The sequence below is a fragment of the Paralichthys olivaceus genome, chromosome 11 (assembly GCF_024713975.1).
Source record: "Paralichthys olivaceus isolate ysfri-2021 chromosome 11, ASM2471397v2, whole genome shotgun sequence".
Taxonomy (NCBI): Eukaryota; Metazoa; Chordata; class Actinopteri; order Pleuronectiformes; family Paralichthyidae; genus Paralichthys; species Paralichthys olivaceus.
In genome coordinates, this window is record NC_091103.1 from 24,354,382 (window position 1) to 24,373,201 (window position 18,820).

At 41.7% G+C, this 18,820-nt stretch overlaps 1 protein-coding gene across 2 annotated transcripts in view; it reads left to right on the forward strand.

Annotated features, from left to right (window-relative positions):
• Positions 1-18,820, forward strand: part of nova2 (NOVA alternative splicing regulator 2) — a 67,755-nt gene that overhangs the window by 37,143 nt on the left and 11,792 nt on the right. For both annotated transcript variants that reach the window (XM_020088300.2, XM_020088302.2), the window contains one exon: positions 13,419-13,585. In XM_020088300.2, coding sequence (XP_019943859.1) covers positions 13,419-13,585 — 167 coding nt within the window. The remainder of the gene's footprint in view (positions 1-13,418; positions 13,586-18,820) is intronic.

The following is an 18,820-nucleotide window of genomic DNA, read 5'->3' on the forward strand; positions in this document are numbered from 1 at the left end:
AAACATGTACTTTTTAGTTTGGTACATGTCCCATCCGCAAACACAGAGGAGGCGGGGTTTATGACCCAAACTGTGACGATCAAGGCGCTTTTGCTTACTGTACTTTTGGGGAGCTGTGTTGTCCCATATGTCTCATACAAGTGTCAGTGCCAGTACATATATATATATATATATATCAGATATATAAGATACTGTATATAAAACTTCCTGTTGTCAGTCCTTTATGCATTACAGAGTTGGAAATGTTTTCACTCTGGTAAATGAACAGTCTGGCTGTGTTTATGAGACTTAAACTTCAGACTGTAAATGATCGTCTCTGAGAATGGTCTCAGAGGGACAGGGACATGATGAATGGAAGAAAGTGTGTGTGTGTGTGTGTGTGTGTGAGGCTGACAGCAGTGTTGGGGCAGCTGACGGGGTAAAGGGGCAGTTGTAGTCACATGGGGAGCAGAGATGGATTTGGGGGGATTGAGGCTGTAAGAGGGTGGGGATGAGGAGGCTTAGGCCAGCTGACACCATCCACCTCACACACACAAGCCAAAGATAGACACACACACACACACAGTGATAACAGACAAAAATACAAAAATGAACGCACAGCTTTGTTTCATGCCCTGAAATAACAAATGCACATGTTTATGGAATGGAATGTTTAGATGACTTCGACGCTTTGGGATTAGACGTAAAGTTGGTAGATGAGTAGAAGGAGGGGCGTGTGTGTGTGTGTCTGTACATGTGTGTGTGTGTTGCGCAGGAAGACAGGTGTAGCTCCATCAAGGCAGTTGTGCGACACCAGATACTAAAACGGGAGATAACGCTCAACACGTTGAAGACAGAGAGAAATAGAGATGGCGCGTGTGTGTGAGTGTGTTGGTGTGTGGCCACATGCACGCAATGCAACAGAAGTGGAACACACAGTCAGTGTGTTATACAGCAAAAAGGGCCCTCGGTCTGCCAGAGCAAACACCGCCGCGCTCCTCCTCCTCACATATAGACAGAAATCCACTGAGCAGCCTTTGAGGAAGGCAGTACTGATTTTTTTCCTAATTTCTAACAATGAAGGTAACAAAAGGAACTTTAACTAAAGTCTGTAAATTGCAATCACAAGTTCAGACATCTTTAATTATGACCCAGCGATTTCCAGCAAACATCCTATTTACCATAAATCTTTTATAAGAACTCAGCGTCTTTTTCACTTCTTCAGAAACCTGGCTCCTGTTTCGGTTCCTTGTCCTCGGGCAGCCACTGAGAAGGACACTTTATTCTCTGCATCAGCTATCGGCCTTGAAACTTTGTGTACCGTGTTAAAGTCATACAGTCGCATGGATGGATTTGCAGGAATATTAATATTAAGACCAGAAATGTAAAATTCCTATGAAACCGTGGTTTTGGTGTTCAGAGGACATCAGCGACATTGAGAAGCTGTTGATTAAATTGAGACGAGCTGTTAATTAGAAGGAGTGAGTGTAGTAATAATCAATTTCATTTGCTTTATCTTCATTTCTTTAGATGTAGAGAAAACACAAAGACTGGGAAATGATTCAGTCCCTGCAGGAGAAGAGCAAGTGAACAGAAGAAGAGAGAGCATGATTAAAAGTGAACAGAAAGAAAAAGAGACAGACATGAGGAAGAGAGAAAAGAAATGCAGAGAGACAGTGAAAGACAGATAACCCTGGAGTCAGGAGGAGACAGAGGAAAGCAAGAAATCCTCTTTTTTATCACCTCATTATTCAGAATGTGTGTTTGCATGAGAGAGAAGTCTGCGTTTCTGCTTATGTGTCCACATCTGTGCAAAATTGTGTGTGTGTGTCTCTGAGCGTGTCAGAGTGTGTCTCTGTGCACATGTGTGTGTTAGTGTATGCATGTGTGTGTGTGTGTGTGTGTGTGTGTGTGTGTGTGTCAGGGTGTGAGTAAAATCAGAACGGTGACGAACTCATTCGAGTCGACCAAAAATTCACACGAGGTCTAGTTACCATGCAGGCCCTGCGAGGACACAAACGAGCTGTATGTGAGTCCGTGTGTGCATGTGGACAGATGAGTATGAGGGTGATTAGGTGTGTATATATAGCTGTCTGTGGTTACATAGTGACATGTGTGACTTTCTAGATGCGGATAGCTGAGCTGTGTGTGTGTTTGTGTGTTTGTGTTTGTGTGTGTGTGTGTCTTTGCGTTCTTTCCACAAGTGGGTGATTGTGTGTTCTTGTGCAAAGGAGTTCCTCTAATGTGGCCATTTAATGACATCTGACAAGTGTGTGTTTGTGTATGTGTGTGTGTTTGGTCCATGGGGAAGACCCAGTGGAACATATTATTACAGCTGTCTGTTCTCATCACTGCACTCACTTGTTGTGTAAATGAGCTTCACCTGCAGCTGCACTTGAATTACGGATGTTGTGGGGACAGAAATCTTAGAAGACGGCTTGATTATGGGATTCACCTTCCATGTGGAGGAAGTTGTTCCAATAATCATTAAGTTAGAGTTTGGGTTGAAGTCTTGGTTTTGGTTTCAGGTTTGATTGAGGATCATTCATTTAGTGGTCACTGATTCTTACGATCCAGAAGCCTGTGGGATGTAATTCACATTCTGTCATTTTCTCACGTCATCACTGAGGCTGTTTTCCGAGCTACATCTCTTTCTGCACACAACTTTGCTTTTCCTTTTTTACTTATTATTTATTAAAGTTACTATGTTATATAATATAATATAATATTATGTATTATAGAATAGCTTGCATCGTATAGTATAGCAAAGCATAGCACAGTATTAGGGATACTTCTAAGTAAAGAAACGTTGTACTTTGTTTTACTTAAGTTCTCTTTCAATAGTCAAAAAATCCCAATAATAATAACTTACACAACTTATAATTAGGAATATAAGCAGTGGGTTGTGGTTTATAAATGAACATTTTAAAGTAAAAAACAAACTCAGAAAAGTGTCTTTTTTGTCTTCTTCTGCAGCTGACTTTTTCTCGGTAAATCTCTGAAATGTTCAAACTGTTCCTGAGCACTTTGTTTTATTCTCTTTTTATTTTCCTCTCTGTTTCCCACTTCCATTTCACTGTGTTGCCGAGGGCGGCCCGCAGTTTTCAGATGAATGTGAGTGCATCTCCAACAGAGTGATGGAGGAGGAAGAGAGAGGTGAGGGGACAAGATTAGGCAGGAGATTATGGTGCGAGAGAGAGAAAGACAAGAGGTGGAAGAGAGAAAAAGAAACAAAGGCAAACTCACAAAGAGTTGAGAGTAGAAGATGGTGGGTGTGAAGCAGAGGAGAGGCAGACATGGCATCTTTTCAGCTGTTTGCTCAGTATGGGCCGGGTCACTTGGGCAACACGGATCCTGCTGCCAAAGTAAGAGAAGCAAGAAAGGAGAGGAGAGGGAGGGATGGGGTGAGGTGGGGAAGGATGATGGGAAACGGGGGAGGAAAAGAAGCCAGCCTTTGTCAGAGGAAAAGAACCAACCCCTCCCTTATTAAGTGAAAAACGAATCTGCTGTAGAGAATATTTTTAAACCTAAAAACTCAGACACGTAATGGAGATGTACTTGTTTTGAAAAACAAGTTTCTCAAGCTCTGAAAGAAAGTGAAGGAAGACAGAAAACAGGAGAATAAACGATGCTACACTCTTACAAAGGCATTTTTTAACACATGCACAGACTAATCCTGTCAAATACGTAGCTGTTGCACAAAAGCTTCAAAAAGGTGCTAAACACATGATATCACGTTAAAACCTGCTGTAGCTGAAAATGATGCAGGTTTGAGAGGTTGGGAGTAAGTAGGGAAGTGAGAAGAGTTTCTTGTAAAAGAAAAAGGTTGTGAGTTCAGATCCCTTTGGCCTTCTAAGGTGGCAGTGTGCAGATAAGCCCATACGATGCAGGACTTTGTTTGAGTGAAAGACTCGGAGGTGGAGGCTGGACGGAGAGACGCCGGCCTCTCCAAGTGAAAAAAGCCTGACATCAGAGCAGAGGAATTCCTGCCTTTTCTTCCACTTTCTTTTGTTATTCTTTAGAGAGGGTTCGACTCATTCTTCTCAACGAGTGCTCGGTCATGGCCCGACCCCGAGACAGATAAAGGAGGACGGTGAGGGATGTCTGGGGGGAGAGTGAGTGAGCAGAATCACTTGGAGAGGGGGAGAAAGAGAGAGGGAGGGGAGGCTGACAGTAAAACCATGTTTTTACTGCTTCTGGTGAAGCTTTTAAAAAGACTCGAAACGAGAAGAACAGAGGAGGAGCCAGGAAATGACAGATAACGTCATTATTAATGTTAAACATGACTTTCTGATTTCAAACATTCCACTGAGAGGAGGAACACTTCTCGTTGTGGACTTTGTTGTGGTAGTTTTCGTCTTGTTTTTTTGTAAATTGCAGCTTTATTGCCGTTTGTCTTGTTTTGCTGTGCAGCTCCCCGGACAGGCTGACCACAGTATCTCCAGGATTTAATGCGTTTTTCCTAATTGGCCGTGATTTTGTCTGCATGGTGTAAACGATGTGGAAGTCAGTGGGGGTGTGTGCATTACAGCCCTGCAGGGACTCAAGCTCAACTCGCTGCCAGCCCGTAACAAAGCAACCATCACATTTTCATCCACATAAGCTGCTGCAGCGTCCCAACAACTTTTTTATATTCTCTCTTGTTTTTGCTTTTGCTTACATCCTTCTTTTGATCCTACATTTCCTTTACTCTTTGATCTTGGCTTTTCCTCATTCTTCTATCCTCCTATCCTTCCTTTTTCCATCTCCCTTTCCTCCCTCCATCTTTATCTTTCAGTCCTGTTCTCTCTCTCTAATGAAGACTTGGTTGGCTGCAGCAGAGAACAGGTCCAAGTTTCCTCACTGCTCCTGATTACATCAGCACATGCAGTCATGCTCTCTCTCTCTCTGTCTGTCTCCCTCTCTCTCTCTCTTTGGAATAACAGCTCATGACATAACCAACAGCTGCCCAGCTGCATGAAAGAGTGTGTGTTTGATGCATAATCTCAATTGTGTGTGTGTGTGTGTGTGTGTGTGTGTGTGTGTGTTTGTATGTGTGCATTGATTGGGGAGTGAGACACTCAGTTGCCAAGGTAACCAGGCAGGTTTTGCAACATCTATCTATCTATCTATCTATTTTCTATCGATCTATCGACCTATCGATCTATCTGTTCTACCTGCTCTCCATCCTTATATCTATCCAGAGTTGTGATGAGTTGTCAGATTTCCATTTCTCTCTGTCTTCTCTCCCTCCTTTCTTCCATCCCTCCTTCTATCTGTCAGTCAGTCGTCTCTGTTTCTGTCCCCACCACTGGCCCCGGCTCTTTGTGCCATAAAACCTCTATTTAATTGGACGCTGAGGTCTCTGCGGTCGTTTCCATTGGCTTCTTGGCGTGTCACTCAATGAATCCATCCATCTCTCAGTGACACAGGAGCCGATTGGTCGTCGTCAGCACTTTTTTTCCACATTAGAGGAAGTATTGTGGGGACAAGCTGTAGAGTTGAAGAGGACTATCATGTGACTGAGGGCGACACGTGGTCATAATCTGCGGATTTAAAGGTACCGCATGTAAATATTAATCAATCATAAGCACATGTCAGGATAATTACTGTACAGACCTCAGGCTGTCGACCTCTTCACATGTCTGAGACTCAACAACTTACTGCTCAAAGCACAAAACAGGAAAAACGCCATTTTACAAACAAGATGCCCAGAGTAGTCTAATAGTAACTACACATAAATGACATTTTGCAATGTAAGGAAGCTGATTATTTGGGCAGAAAATACTGAGTCTCGATTTTTACAGGATAAACAATGCCGAAATGATGTGGATTTATTTTTATATTTTACGCAAAATATGTTTTTTCTTAATTCAAGTTCTATATATTTGGTTGTATTCTTGTTTTGTTTTTAGTTATTTATACATGTTATGGTTAAACAGTAAAATATCAAACCTAAGATTCTAATGAAAGGAATCATTGGCAATGTTTTAAAAGACATTAACATATATATAATCAGCTGAGATATTGGTTTTGGACATTTTTACTCACTTTTATCGTTATGGGTAACAATATCATTCAGGCTCTAAAAAAAAAACTGTACATCACTGAAATTCGCCATCTCGTTCAAAATTTATAGATAAATGACATGGATTAATTTGATAAATATCACCCTTTTGCACAGATTGGGTTAATAAGTATAATATTTTTTGTGTTTAAAAAGACTTGAAATATAAAATTATAATAAAAATCATTCCAGTGAGAGCCACAAGGTCAGAAACCACCTCCTGCACAAAACACCAGATATATCACCAGATATATTTTTGACGGTTTTATTGCTGAGTAAAACCAGCCTGTCTTAATGAGACCATAATGAATTGGACACATGATACTGGAACAATCTGCAGCCGACCTTCACCCCTTCTCTTCCATTTGTCCGTTTGCTCTCTGTCTTTTCTTAAGCTTATTTTATTTGACTCTCTAACCCTGCGGAACAACAAGGTGTCGAGCTGCCCCTCTAACAGTCGGTTAATCCAGCAGATCTGATCAAAGGTAGCCAGTTAACCTGAGCTTATCCGCCGCCTAAGGAGATCTGTTTAATGAGCTTACGTTAAACCAGCCACCACGTCTCTCCACGCTTCCAGTCACATCCGATGGAGCCTGGGAGGTTATCTTATACTGAGAGATATTCATTTAGTTATTGAATTTATACCACAATTACATATCAGTCTGTCTGTATCTCTCTGCATGGATTCCCTTCCCATTAACACAATGTTTGCCGTGTTTCCACCTCTGTCTTTGTCTCTTTATCGCTGTGCTCTGTCTTTTTGTTCTGCAGCTGCTTAGTGAGAAAAAAAGACCGAAAAATCAAAGAGTAACCCCAGTTTGATTTTCTGACGTTACAAAAACCTCAGAACTGTTTGGATGAATTATTAGTTCTCATCTTCTTTGTGTCCTGCGCTATGTGAATCTGTCCGTCTTTCTACAGCCTGTGTACATGTTGCAGTGTCCCCTTGTCTTTTTGTGTCTCTTCCTCTCTGTCGTTACTTTGTTGTGACAGGATTCACAGAGGTTTCTCTCTCTGCATCCCGGTCTGTCTGTCTCTGCCCATCTCTGTTTGTCTCCCCCTCTTTCTCTGGTGTCACTCCATTTTGACGTTATTATCGTGACTCTGAGCCGATCTGCCTCTCCCTCTCTGAGTTTCTGTCCATTTCACCGTCCGTCGCGCTCCCCTCGCCTCGCTCGATGTGACAGAACTCGTGTGAAACCTCTGTATCAGTCGTCTCTCCTCTGCTGATGTTTGTTTCTTTCTGTGTTGGAAGTGAAAAAGCTGCACATCTCGGCATCGCAGGGGTTGAACATCATGTACCTGTGAACACATGACCTCTGGCGATGCTGTCACATCTCGTCTTCTCTTCGCTGATATTTCTCAAATTTAAAAAAAGAAAGTTTGAGGGACTTCATGAGTCTTAAAGGACTCACAGGGGAAAATCTGTTTTTTTTTCTCACAAATGGGTCATTTTGCAGGAATTTAACAGAATATATCTGACAACTTGTTTCTCATTCGTCGCACTAGCTGTGTTTGTCAGATGTGGAGGAAACCAGACTGTTGATGCCTTTAGTGCTTGTCTGCACTGAATAAAACAACATAAATAAAACAAGAAGGAAGAGAATTTTTCAGGTCATGGAAATGTTCCGACTTTGTTGAAGTAAGTCTCAGATTTCTTTACATCATGGTCGAAATGTATTAACATAAAATCCTCCTGAGAGGCTGAGTTTACAGCAGCAGCTCGTCAACACCAAATGAAATAATCACAAGGCTCTAATGAATATACAGTTTTTATTTTTATTTTATCAGTTGTTTAATTCTTTAAAGATACAAGACAAAAACTACAGTTAAAGATTTGTGTTCAGATTTTCTTTAATAATACAACATATACATAAGATTGTACAATATGATTCAAAACAATGCCTATATACATTCAAAATATTAAACATGATCAGGAAAACCATGACAGCAAATGATTCCATTTTGACTGTGATCGTCTGTAAATTCCCCAAACTTTCTGCCACACTTCCACAAAGTTGGGAGGTTTGCTACAGATAGAGGGTTTTTAAAAATGTCACAATATCAATGCAGCAGACAAATACTGTAAATATCCTCACGTCTGCTGTTTTGTTTTGGTAAAGGTCCAGAAATACTGGACCCTACATTTCCCATAATGCACCTCAACAAATCCAGACTTCCCCTGTCTGCAATGTCCACATCTTTCAAACTCAAGCTGATCATTAAGTTTTTATTTTTCTTCAACTTTAAAGATCCCCTCCAAGTAAACTGAACTTCATGTATTGTATAAAATCTACATCTTGCCTGTTATTTGACCTTTAAAGCGTTAGAAACCGGTGACTATTCTGAGTAATCTGTCTTTATTGTCGGGTACGGCAGCCCACAGCGGCCAACTCTCTCCACCCTCGGCTGGAGGAGGATGGAGGGAATGAATCACGGCTGCTGGCTGCGGATTGATCGCTCTGCTGCAATTAACAGGCTGAGCGCACAGAGTTATCTTTACAGCGAGGAGCCTGTGTAACTACATGACTGCAGCGGTCAGCGTGAGGCTACACCGCTCTCCTCTTACTGACCGTCGAAAACTCACTTCACCGTTTGACTCAGGCTATTCTGCTTATGTTGAATCGTTGTCTGCAAACCACGATATTCACAAACAGACAGGTCACATCTCCTTCCGTTCCGATTTGTTCCCTCCCTCTGCAGGATTGACGGACACGTCCGCACAGCGCCTGTCTCTGTGTCCAGGTTTTAGCACCGAGGAACGTGTCGCTTTCTCCAGCAGCATCAGCATGCATAGTCTTACTCAGCATGCATATGTTTTCTGTGAGCTCCTGTGAGTCAGAAATCAGAAGAGAAGCGGCTCGCTGTGATTTCTACTCGCCTCCTCCGGTCCTCAGAGAAGAGGAGGAGGACGAGAGCAGAGGAGGAAGGAGTGAGTCATGCTAGCTCGACTCTAATAGAAACAGGGTCCACAGCCTGGACCATGATGATGATGGTGATGATGATTTAATGTTGGGTCACTTGGACACTGTGGAAGTGACGAGCAGAAATCCACGTCTGGGGTGAATTTTAGGAATTCAGGACTAAGAGCTCCACGACTTGAACCTCTTGTACATTTTGTACTTGACGCAGCAGTTTTCTCTGGAGCTGTAAACTGCTGCAGCACATATACAGAAGCAGGACCATGACGTAATAGATTTTATTGATAATTCCTTGCCGGTGCTGCTGCAGATGTTTTCATCTCAGAAACGTAACAACTTCCTGACCTGAAACTTTCCAAAACATGAAAGTTGTGAGAGTGTATGAAACGTGACTCATTGACTGTAGTGCAGATCTGATTCTCCCAAATGCTGTACTTATCTCTGGTTTATGTCTTAACTCCATCTTCTTCTCAAACATACCTATCAGCACTTTAACAAGGTGGTCTGAAATACACTTCAGTGGCAGTGGTTGCAAATGTGGTTCTTGTTTAACAAACACTAACCGCAAGCTTCATCTGAAAGTACCTGGAATATGAAATCAGTAGTTTTTTTAACCTCTGAGCTAAGAGTCTTGACTGTGTCCATGCACATTGTTTGGAGAGACATTAAATATGCATTGAATCGTTTTTTTCTTGCTGTGTGCTGTGTCGACATGAGCAACATGGAAAATGTCTCATAAAGTTATTTAAATTCAACATGGAGCAGATATTACTTCAGCAGCTGCAGCACGTCAGGTTTGGAATCTGCTTCCAACCGTTAAAATGTCAAATGACGAGGTGCATTTTGCAAGAGGAGATGCAAAAGTTACGTACCAAGACACACACACACACACACACACACACACACACACACACACACACACACACACACTGATGTCTTGCACCAGTGGGACCAGTGAAAGCTGCTAGCAGAGCTCTCTCTCAATCTGTGAGAAGTGTAAATTCTGTTTTGTTGGCGCTGGTTTGGCATTTATGCGTCTGTGTTTTTGAGTCTGAGCGTTTCCTGCAAGGACGACATGACACTGAGACACGAGCATGCCAATGTAAAGTAAAACACAGATGAACCGAGGATAAAGCTCGACCCTGCCGCTCTAAACATGATCGTTATCGCCTGCCCTCATTATTAAATGACCTTTTAGGTAAATATTTTGTAATGAAACAAAGCAGGTCTTTGCTCCAGTGGCTCAGCTGCACAACAGCTTCAATATGATCTCCACTGACAGAGTGGCCTTTCCCTCTGCGGTTACACTACACATACACACACTGGCACACACACACACACACAACAGACAAACACACACTCACACACTGATGCCAAGACAATGGCCTGTTAATCCTTGCTTCTGATTGGATGAATCCAGATTACCCAGAGGGCACCAGCTGTCGAAGAGAGGCAAGGCCCAGTTTCCTCACTATCCGCACACACACACACACACACACACACACACACACACACACACACACTCAGACATGTCACTCTGCTCACTGACACTGGATGAAATGCAAACTGATGCTGAAATGTTTAACCACAGAATGTTAGCGTGAGGCTGCACCTGAATCCTCACACTCTGTGATTGGTCGCGTTCATTTGTCCGAAACTGAAGCCGCTGTCATCGGTGACTGTTTGTGACTGCTGTCCACACGCTGTAAAAATAGGAATGGGATTTAATCCCATTGTAATGCTGACAGACATGAGAAGGGGCCAGGTAGCCAAAAGCTGTGGATGCCTGAATGTGCTGTGTTTTATTTTTAGCCTCTGTTGTTTCTCACATTCGCTTGAGTCCTCAATTCAACATTTTAGGCTTTAAAACGAGAGAAATCTTACAAATTAACATAAAAATATTCATTGTTCAGTTGCAGAATTTAGATTCATCCTGGAAAAAAATTACAAAAATAATGTTTTTGTACATCTTCTGAGAATTGCTCTGCTTTCCTTTTCTTCTTTTGCTGCACTTGTGTATTTTCTGAGCTTTGAAAGAGCATTTTTGATCTTGGACTCTGGCACCTCGATGAACAATCCGCTCCCAAACCCCCTTCACATACACAGCGCAGCTTTTATCCCTCATTCCCTCTGTGCCCCTGTTCTCAGTGCAGCCACGGAGGGCCGAGCCGGGCCAAACGGAGTCGGGCAAACAATGCAGTGTGAGGGAGGAGACGGGAACTGACTCACTGCTGGGCCCAGATAAGAGCAGATCCCACTAAATGCTGGAGTCCAGGGAGGGAGCGGGGAGAGATGGAGGAGGAAACAGGGAAAACGAAAGGGAAGGAAAGAGAGTTTGAGGCGGGAGGAAGGAAGGAAGGGAGAGTGAGGAAGAGACAGAGAGTAGAGAGAGAGACAGTAAAGGCTAAAAGGGAGAGAGAGAGTGATGGCCAAAGAGAGATTTACTTTCAGTGTGTTGTTCAGATAAAGTCAGACTGAGAGGCTTTGCTTTGGCCTAGATTCTCCTCTGTCTGTCTCTCTGTCTCTCTGTCTGCCTGTCTTTCTGTCCGTCCGTCTGTCTGCCCGCCCGTCCGTCTGTCTGCTCTCAGAATATAAAATGATGTATTTATTAACGTATTCATCTATTAAAAAGTCCTGAAGCACTGGGCCAGTGATGCGTTCTTCATTGTTCTGATGTTCAAACACTGACTCTGATATTAAAGCGCTGATATCCAACTATCACACTGTGGTATCTCCAGGCAGCTTTCAGGTTCATTCACTTACATAAAATAGTTAAAAAAAATAAATGTGTTGTGTGAACATCAGAGTATAAAGATCACACTTTGTTCAGGTATTTGAAATGTTTGATTGTTTTTGTCTGCGTTTCTTTTGGTGGAAGAAAAGGTTGTGGGTCAAGGACGAATTGTGTTGCAGATCCAACAGTTTTGTTTTACTTTCTTTAACATTTTGAGAGAAGATATTTATCAATTTCTGTTGATTTCTAAGAGAATAATTCATGGATCTTGATGAAAATCTGTCATATTTAGGGGGTTGATATTTATGAGTGGGTGAATTTGGTGCAGATCAGAATAAAAATCTGGATCTTGTGGATTTAAATGTAGTTTCACAGGAGGACTGAGTACCTATAGTGCCTAGAGTTCATATATATAATTCCTTGTTACATTTAGTCCCTGCACTGCATCTTTTATGGTTTCAAACAGATTGAAGCTAAGACCTCATCTTTACTGTTTCATTTCAAATATGCTTGACTCATTGTGTTAACACAGACTGCTCTGTTTGATTTACTCTTGATCACAGATTCAGTCACTTGGTTTCTAATCTTGTAAACAGTGTTTTGTGTGGTTATACAATCCTGGGTAACAAGTGCATAAGCTGCAACATGCACATATATATTCACACACATACAACAAATATAGTCTCCCTCCATTTACTTCTTTTATTTCCTGCAAGTCTTCTGTTCTGCTATGTTATGACTTTTCTCCGAGAACATAAATCTCAGTTAGTGGGATTGTAAAGTGCTCGATTGTAAATCCACTGCACCTCAACAGCATCTCAGTTTGTGAAATAAACTTGAGCCAGTTTATTTGAAGCTGAAATAAATCTCGACTTTGCAGCTTTTAATGCTTACGCACACGTTCTGCCCAAAGTGAAGCCGAGGTTTGGAAATCACTGCAGCGTGTTTTATTTTTCATGTGACCGGGGGAATGAATGTTGACGTCCTGGAAACAGACGTAAACTGAGCTGAGTTTTTCTGAAGCGTTCAGTGGAGGAAGACGCAGCGGAAATATTAACACTGGTGATTTCTGAATGAGGTCAAGAAGATTTTTAGATGGCTTCATTTATTTTAGACTTTTAGCTTCAAACTTGCTTTGTTTCATCTCTGTCTTGCAGCGTTGTGTTAAATTGCATCTCGGCCAAAATCAGTTTTTCCTTGAGCAGTGCAATCTTATGTCTAAAGTTTTTTATTTTTAAATCCTTACCGTTATTACGAAGCTGCAGCAGGAAGCATAATTTCCCAGAGGGGATCATTACTGGTTCTTTGTATCCTTCTTCTCACAGCTCTCACTTTTTGATTTATTTTCATTCAACTGCACATAAAAATGATGGAAATAGAAAAGTCTGAGTCGTCAAGTGAGAACTAGGACAGAAGATCCATGCTTTACCTGCTCCCAGAGTTTCCACCCACCTGTGGAAATGTTTTAAAGAAAACCTGAGTAGAAACAGCCGCTATTTAAAAAAATCCTAAATATAGCAAAGCTGTATCAGTGGAAAAGTTGGCACATTAATAGAGAAGTGTGATGGAAATAAATGTTTCATATATGATGTGGAATGACTTCCTCATCGTTGTTTATGTATGACATCGTGCACAGGAAGCATTCATTTATCCAAGTCACAGAAAGACTCTTTGCAAAAGCTCTTTGCTTCACTTTGAACTCACATCATGACCTGTTTGCCTTTGTCTTTATGTCCAGGGACGACAGAGCGGGTGTGTCTGATCCAGGGCACGGTGGAGGCGCTGAACGGCGTCCATGACTTCATTGCTGAGAAGGTGAGGGAGATGCCTCAGAGCACCCAGAAGACAGAGCCGGTCAGCATCCTGCAGCCACAGACCACCGTCAACCCAGACCGCGTCAAACAGGTCGGTGTCACGGTCTCTGCTGTTTATTCTGCTCCATTCTATTCCAGGAAAACCCAGAGCAGCCGAGCCTGATCCTACAATGGTGTGTGTGCGATCGCGCATGTGTGTGTTTATCAGTTTTGTTTGTGTGTGTGTGCCAGCTCAGCCTCGGCTGAAGGCCTGTGTGAGGAAGAGAGGGAGGATGGTGTTTGTTTTTGGAAAAGACAAGTCGTGTGTGTTTCTGTGGTCAAGTTAAAAAGGGAAATGAAACAGATGGGAGAGGACGCAAAGAGCAACGAGGAGACGTGAATGAATGAAAAGCATCAAGGGGATGATGCATACCCTGAACACACACTGTATACATCCCACTGTAGGCAGATCATTTGCAAAATGAACTTTTTCCCTCTGTGTGAGCCTCTCGTCCACATGCAAACAGCTTTATTAGTCACTAACTTTTTCGGTTTCCGTTTAGCTGTGTGTACATGTGAAATTATGACATCACAGCTTGTTACTTTGTGTATATCAGCACTTTGTGTGTCATATAATTGAGGAAACAGACATGAACATGAAATCGTTCCGTATATAAGCTTCAGGTCGTGTCTAAATCCAATGAGATGCAGAGATACCTGGAAAAATGTATTCATGCACTATGCAGGACGTAATATTCTGACTTCCATTCTGACATCTTCATGACGCCACTCATCATATATAATGTGGAATCATTGTGTGATCAATACACGCTTTAGTCTATTATTTGAGAGATCTTGAAAAACATGTTTTTCAGAGCTTCATTTTGCAGACCATGATCTTTGACTTTGTATTGATCAGCTCCAAAAGTTAATCTTCTGAGGATAAGCTCACACACACACACACACACACACACACAGAGATAGTCGGGAAACTATACTCTGCTTTTGGCTATGCTGGGGTGCAGGATGTAGATGGAGGAAAGAGAAATGAGGATGAATAGAGAGAGCGAGGGAGAAAAGAAGACAGGATGCAGTGTGTGAGGTGTGAAGATAAACTCCACATGTGACATGAACTGTTGGCTGCTACACACACACACACACAAACTTTGTGTGTACATCTTAATGGAGAACTCTGCACTTTTCATCCCACTGACTTCCTGTAGTATTCAGCCTTTTCATCCTCGCTCTCTCTTCCTCTCTCTATCTTTCTCCCTCCCTCAGCTGTGAGGAAGTTCATGGTGGGAGGATGAGTCGTTGTCACTGTCACTTCACAATATGCTCGATGTTTACGTAATGTCGGGTTGTTGAAAACACTGATCCAGAGAAGCTTCCTCTGTGAAATATTTAGGCTTAATGATCACTTTGGTCATTTAGTCTCTTCACAGTAAGGGTCAGTTACTGTTTATCACTGTTTTAAGAAGCATATGTTGATCATAGGGGTCCGAGGACATGATGTCCACTGCTCTAGAAAAGTCTTTAATCCCACAAGATGGCGCATGTCTGCACCATTAGCCAATGTAATGAGCAACGTTTTATTTTGATGGTGAAGTCGCCAAACCTTTCACGTGGATTTATCACTTCGCACTGATGATTCTGTACTTGTATATTTTATTGAACCATCGGTCAGGTGATGCTCCGACTTCATTCATGTAGACAGCGTGTTAACTTGTCTTGAGCTTTAAGGACCGTGGCTATTTTATTTGTGAAGGTTGTTGGAAGTGTGTTCACATCTTGTTGAGGTGGAGAAGAAAATTGGATTTCATATTTTACATCTGAGTTGATGAAAAAAAACAGTCAAAACCCATTTTCATGATAAGAGACCTTTGCGACTGATTTCCTTTTGGTTAAAGATATACATTTATTTTAAAAGGAAGATCTTTTTTACGAGGTATTACATCCTTGAATGCGGCTCCAACCACAGCAACTCTGTGTTGAACTTTTATGTGATTCACCGCTTATTTATGACGAAATCGATTTTGTCTTTGTGTTTGTGTTGTTTTCCATCTCAGTGTCTCTGCTCAGATCTATAGGAGGGGGTTCTACCACAGTGTCTTTCTTGATAGTACCACCAGGGGGCGCCAAAGTGTAAACACTTTCTGATCTTATAAGAATTTTTAACGTGTACTTATCAGCCAATCAGAGCAGGGTAATCATACGGCTACGTAACGTTTTAATGCACATTATTGTTGTAATTAACTTTTGATTAATGACGTCTCGAAGTTTGTGTTTAATAATAATCTTGAAGCTCTTTTGGCCGTTGATTGTAAACGACTAACTCTGAGTGTGGATATCAGCTGCGTGATGGAGGACAATTAGTGCGGCCATTGATTATGATCCCAATCTGTTTAAGTGATTATCTTCACTCTCGCTTCATGATTGCTCCCTATTGATTAGTCAGGTCTGGCATTGTTTGCGCATATTGACTGTTCATAATAAAATATATATGTTAAAAACTGAAATGAGGAATAACCACAATTAAAAACTGAAATGATGCAATATTCAGAAATATTCCCTTGTTTTTTGCTGTTGTGTTTGTTTTCCCCCGCTGCGATTTCTCATCCTCTGTCATAAGCACACACACACACACACACACACACACACACACACACACAGAGTCCTCAGAGAGATTTATTTTTGCCAAACACAATTCGAAGGTGTGCTGAATTTTATGCATAATTAATCACAGGGTAAACACACACACACACTTACCCACACTCTATCCTCAAGCCCACACACACGAAGGCTGGCGCAGAAAACAGTCTGTACATATGTTTGTCTTTTTGTCTTCTTGCTCTAATTATAATGTTTAAAATTTAATTCAGCTCCATGAGTTTCGAGGAGGTCAGTCCATGATGATGGCTGACAATGGGTGACGAGTCTTTGGCTCGTGCTCTGCAGCTCATCCCAAAGGTGTTAGATGATTTTGAGGTCAGTCAAGTTTTTTCACACCAAACTCAGGTTGCAGTTGCTAGGCAACCAGCGAAGACTGCAGGAAGCACAGCGCCCAAAAAGCACTGCAGCACATTACCTTTGCAGTCTCGGCTAGCTTTTCTCCTCTATTTCAAGTCTTGGCGCTAAGCTACGCTAATGTATGTTGCTACCAAAATAACAAATGTATACATTTTTTTAATTCAGGTTATATTTTGTGCATCTTGAGCGTCTGAGGCTGAGTGACAGTCACGTAAAGCCGTTTAAGACGAGGCGAGCAGCCGCGAGGAGACGAGCAGGCTAATAGCTGCTGATATTTAGACACTTATCTATGACATGAGGGCGAATCCCCCGGTTGCTCTTTAGGCTATTTATACCATGTCAGAGAGGAGAGTGAATGGGTTTGTTTGACACACACACACACACACACACACACACACACACACACACACACACACAGAGAAAGCTCCGCATGAGAATTATTTCCTGAACCCTGCTGGACACTCAGAGACTTCCAATGTTAAAAGATGGTTTGAACATGTGTGGTGAAAATACACAACACAATTGCATTTTTAGTGTAACAACATCTTTTCTGATTTATGAGCAAAATATTTAAAAGTCTGATTATGAACCTATTCAATCAGATTATTTTAAACAGTAACTTGTTACATCAGAATTTTAAATATATTTTTGAAGTACTTGTATTTACTCACTACAGTTGAAGTGATATGATATCTTTCATTTTACAGAATCAACAATGCAGAAAAGATGTGCATACATGTTTATATTTTATATTTTTATTGTATGTTCTCAATTCAGGCTCTTCATGCATGTGTTTCATTTTAATTTATAGTTATTCATAGATTTCTTTATCATAAGGGTTTGATAACAACACCTTAGGAATCAATGCCAAAAACATTAATATAAATATCTGTATCAAGAATATTTTACTCTCTAATAATGGTGTTGGCTCGCAAAAATCTTTATTAATCAGTCTCTTGTTGCCATTAAAAAAACTCAAAGGATCATGTGGAGCTCCTGAACTGATTTTCAAAGTTTTTGTTGAATGCCAGAAGCAAAGTAAAAAGTACTTTTTACTCTTGTCACTTCATTTCCCCCTTAGATTTCCATTATTGCTACTGAAAAAATAATCTGATGATTAAATGGACGAATCAATATGAAATAAAAAAAGGAAGTAAAATAAACATTTTGAACATAAACACAAACAAACAAAGTCACTCACACATTTATGGTCAGTGGACTGTTCATGACGTCTTGGGAGACCCTCACTGGGTTTTAAAAACATGGCTGCCATCGTAGAAACAGTCTTGTTACCAAAACACAAACTCACTTTGATCTAATGAATGGACACACACACACACACACACACACACACACACACACCGAACACATGTGTACTTATGAAAGATGAATTGGTGTTCAGGGCGCTGCAGCCGTTGATTGTCTACTATTTCAGGTCGAGGATAAAATGTCGTCTTCTTTCTCATGTCATGAACCCGGCTGTTGCAGCATGTGGTGTCGCCATTACTGTTAACCCCTGGGAGTGGGTGAGAGAGAAAGGGGGGGGAATGAGTCGAGAGAGAGAGAGAGAAGGGTATGTGGAGGATATTTGTGATGTTGCGAGAAAGAAGAAAAGTTGGGACGAGAGAGTTGAAGGACGAGGGAGGGACAGAAAGGAGAAGATGACCTAAAGTCAGATAGAAAGAGAGAGTGGCAGCGGAGGGGAGTCACGGCGGCTGAGTGGGTGACTGAAAGCTGGAAGCGTATCTGAACTCTCGTTAGCCGACAGCTGCAGAGTGACGGAGAGCTTTGCTGGAAGAAGAAGAAGCAGCTGCTGATAGAAGGAAAAAAACAGCAGCGACACCGACAGACGACTCGGCGCACTTCAAGGCCACATGACGGGACAACACGCCAGTGACGAGGATGATTTACAAGCTGCGTCTTACACCGGCTGTAATGAGGCCTGACGTGACACGTGGCTGAAGAGACTTTATTGAGGGGTTTTATGACATTGATTATTCACTGTTTGCTTTTGTTTCTGCCTCTCGAGCACACTCTTGTAAAACATCATCGCACCCTGCAGCACGCTCTGTCACGATGGAGCGTCTGCTTTAAATATTCAGGCTGTAGAGGACGGTGAGGGCTCTTAGGGAACTGATAGAAAACTGACAGATGCAGAAAGAGTAAGCAGCCTGTTTCAGCACCTACCACATTAGAGTTGTACAACAAGATTTCACAGATAGTTTTAATACTGAATAATGAACTGATGATTATTTCACATAATGCACTGGTAACTTTGAATTTTGGTAGTTATTTACAGATGTAAGTGAAGGTCATT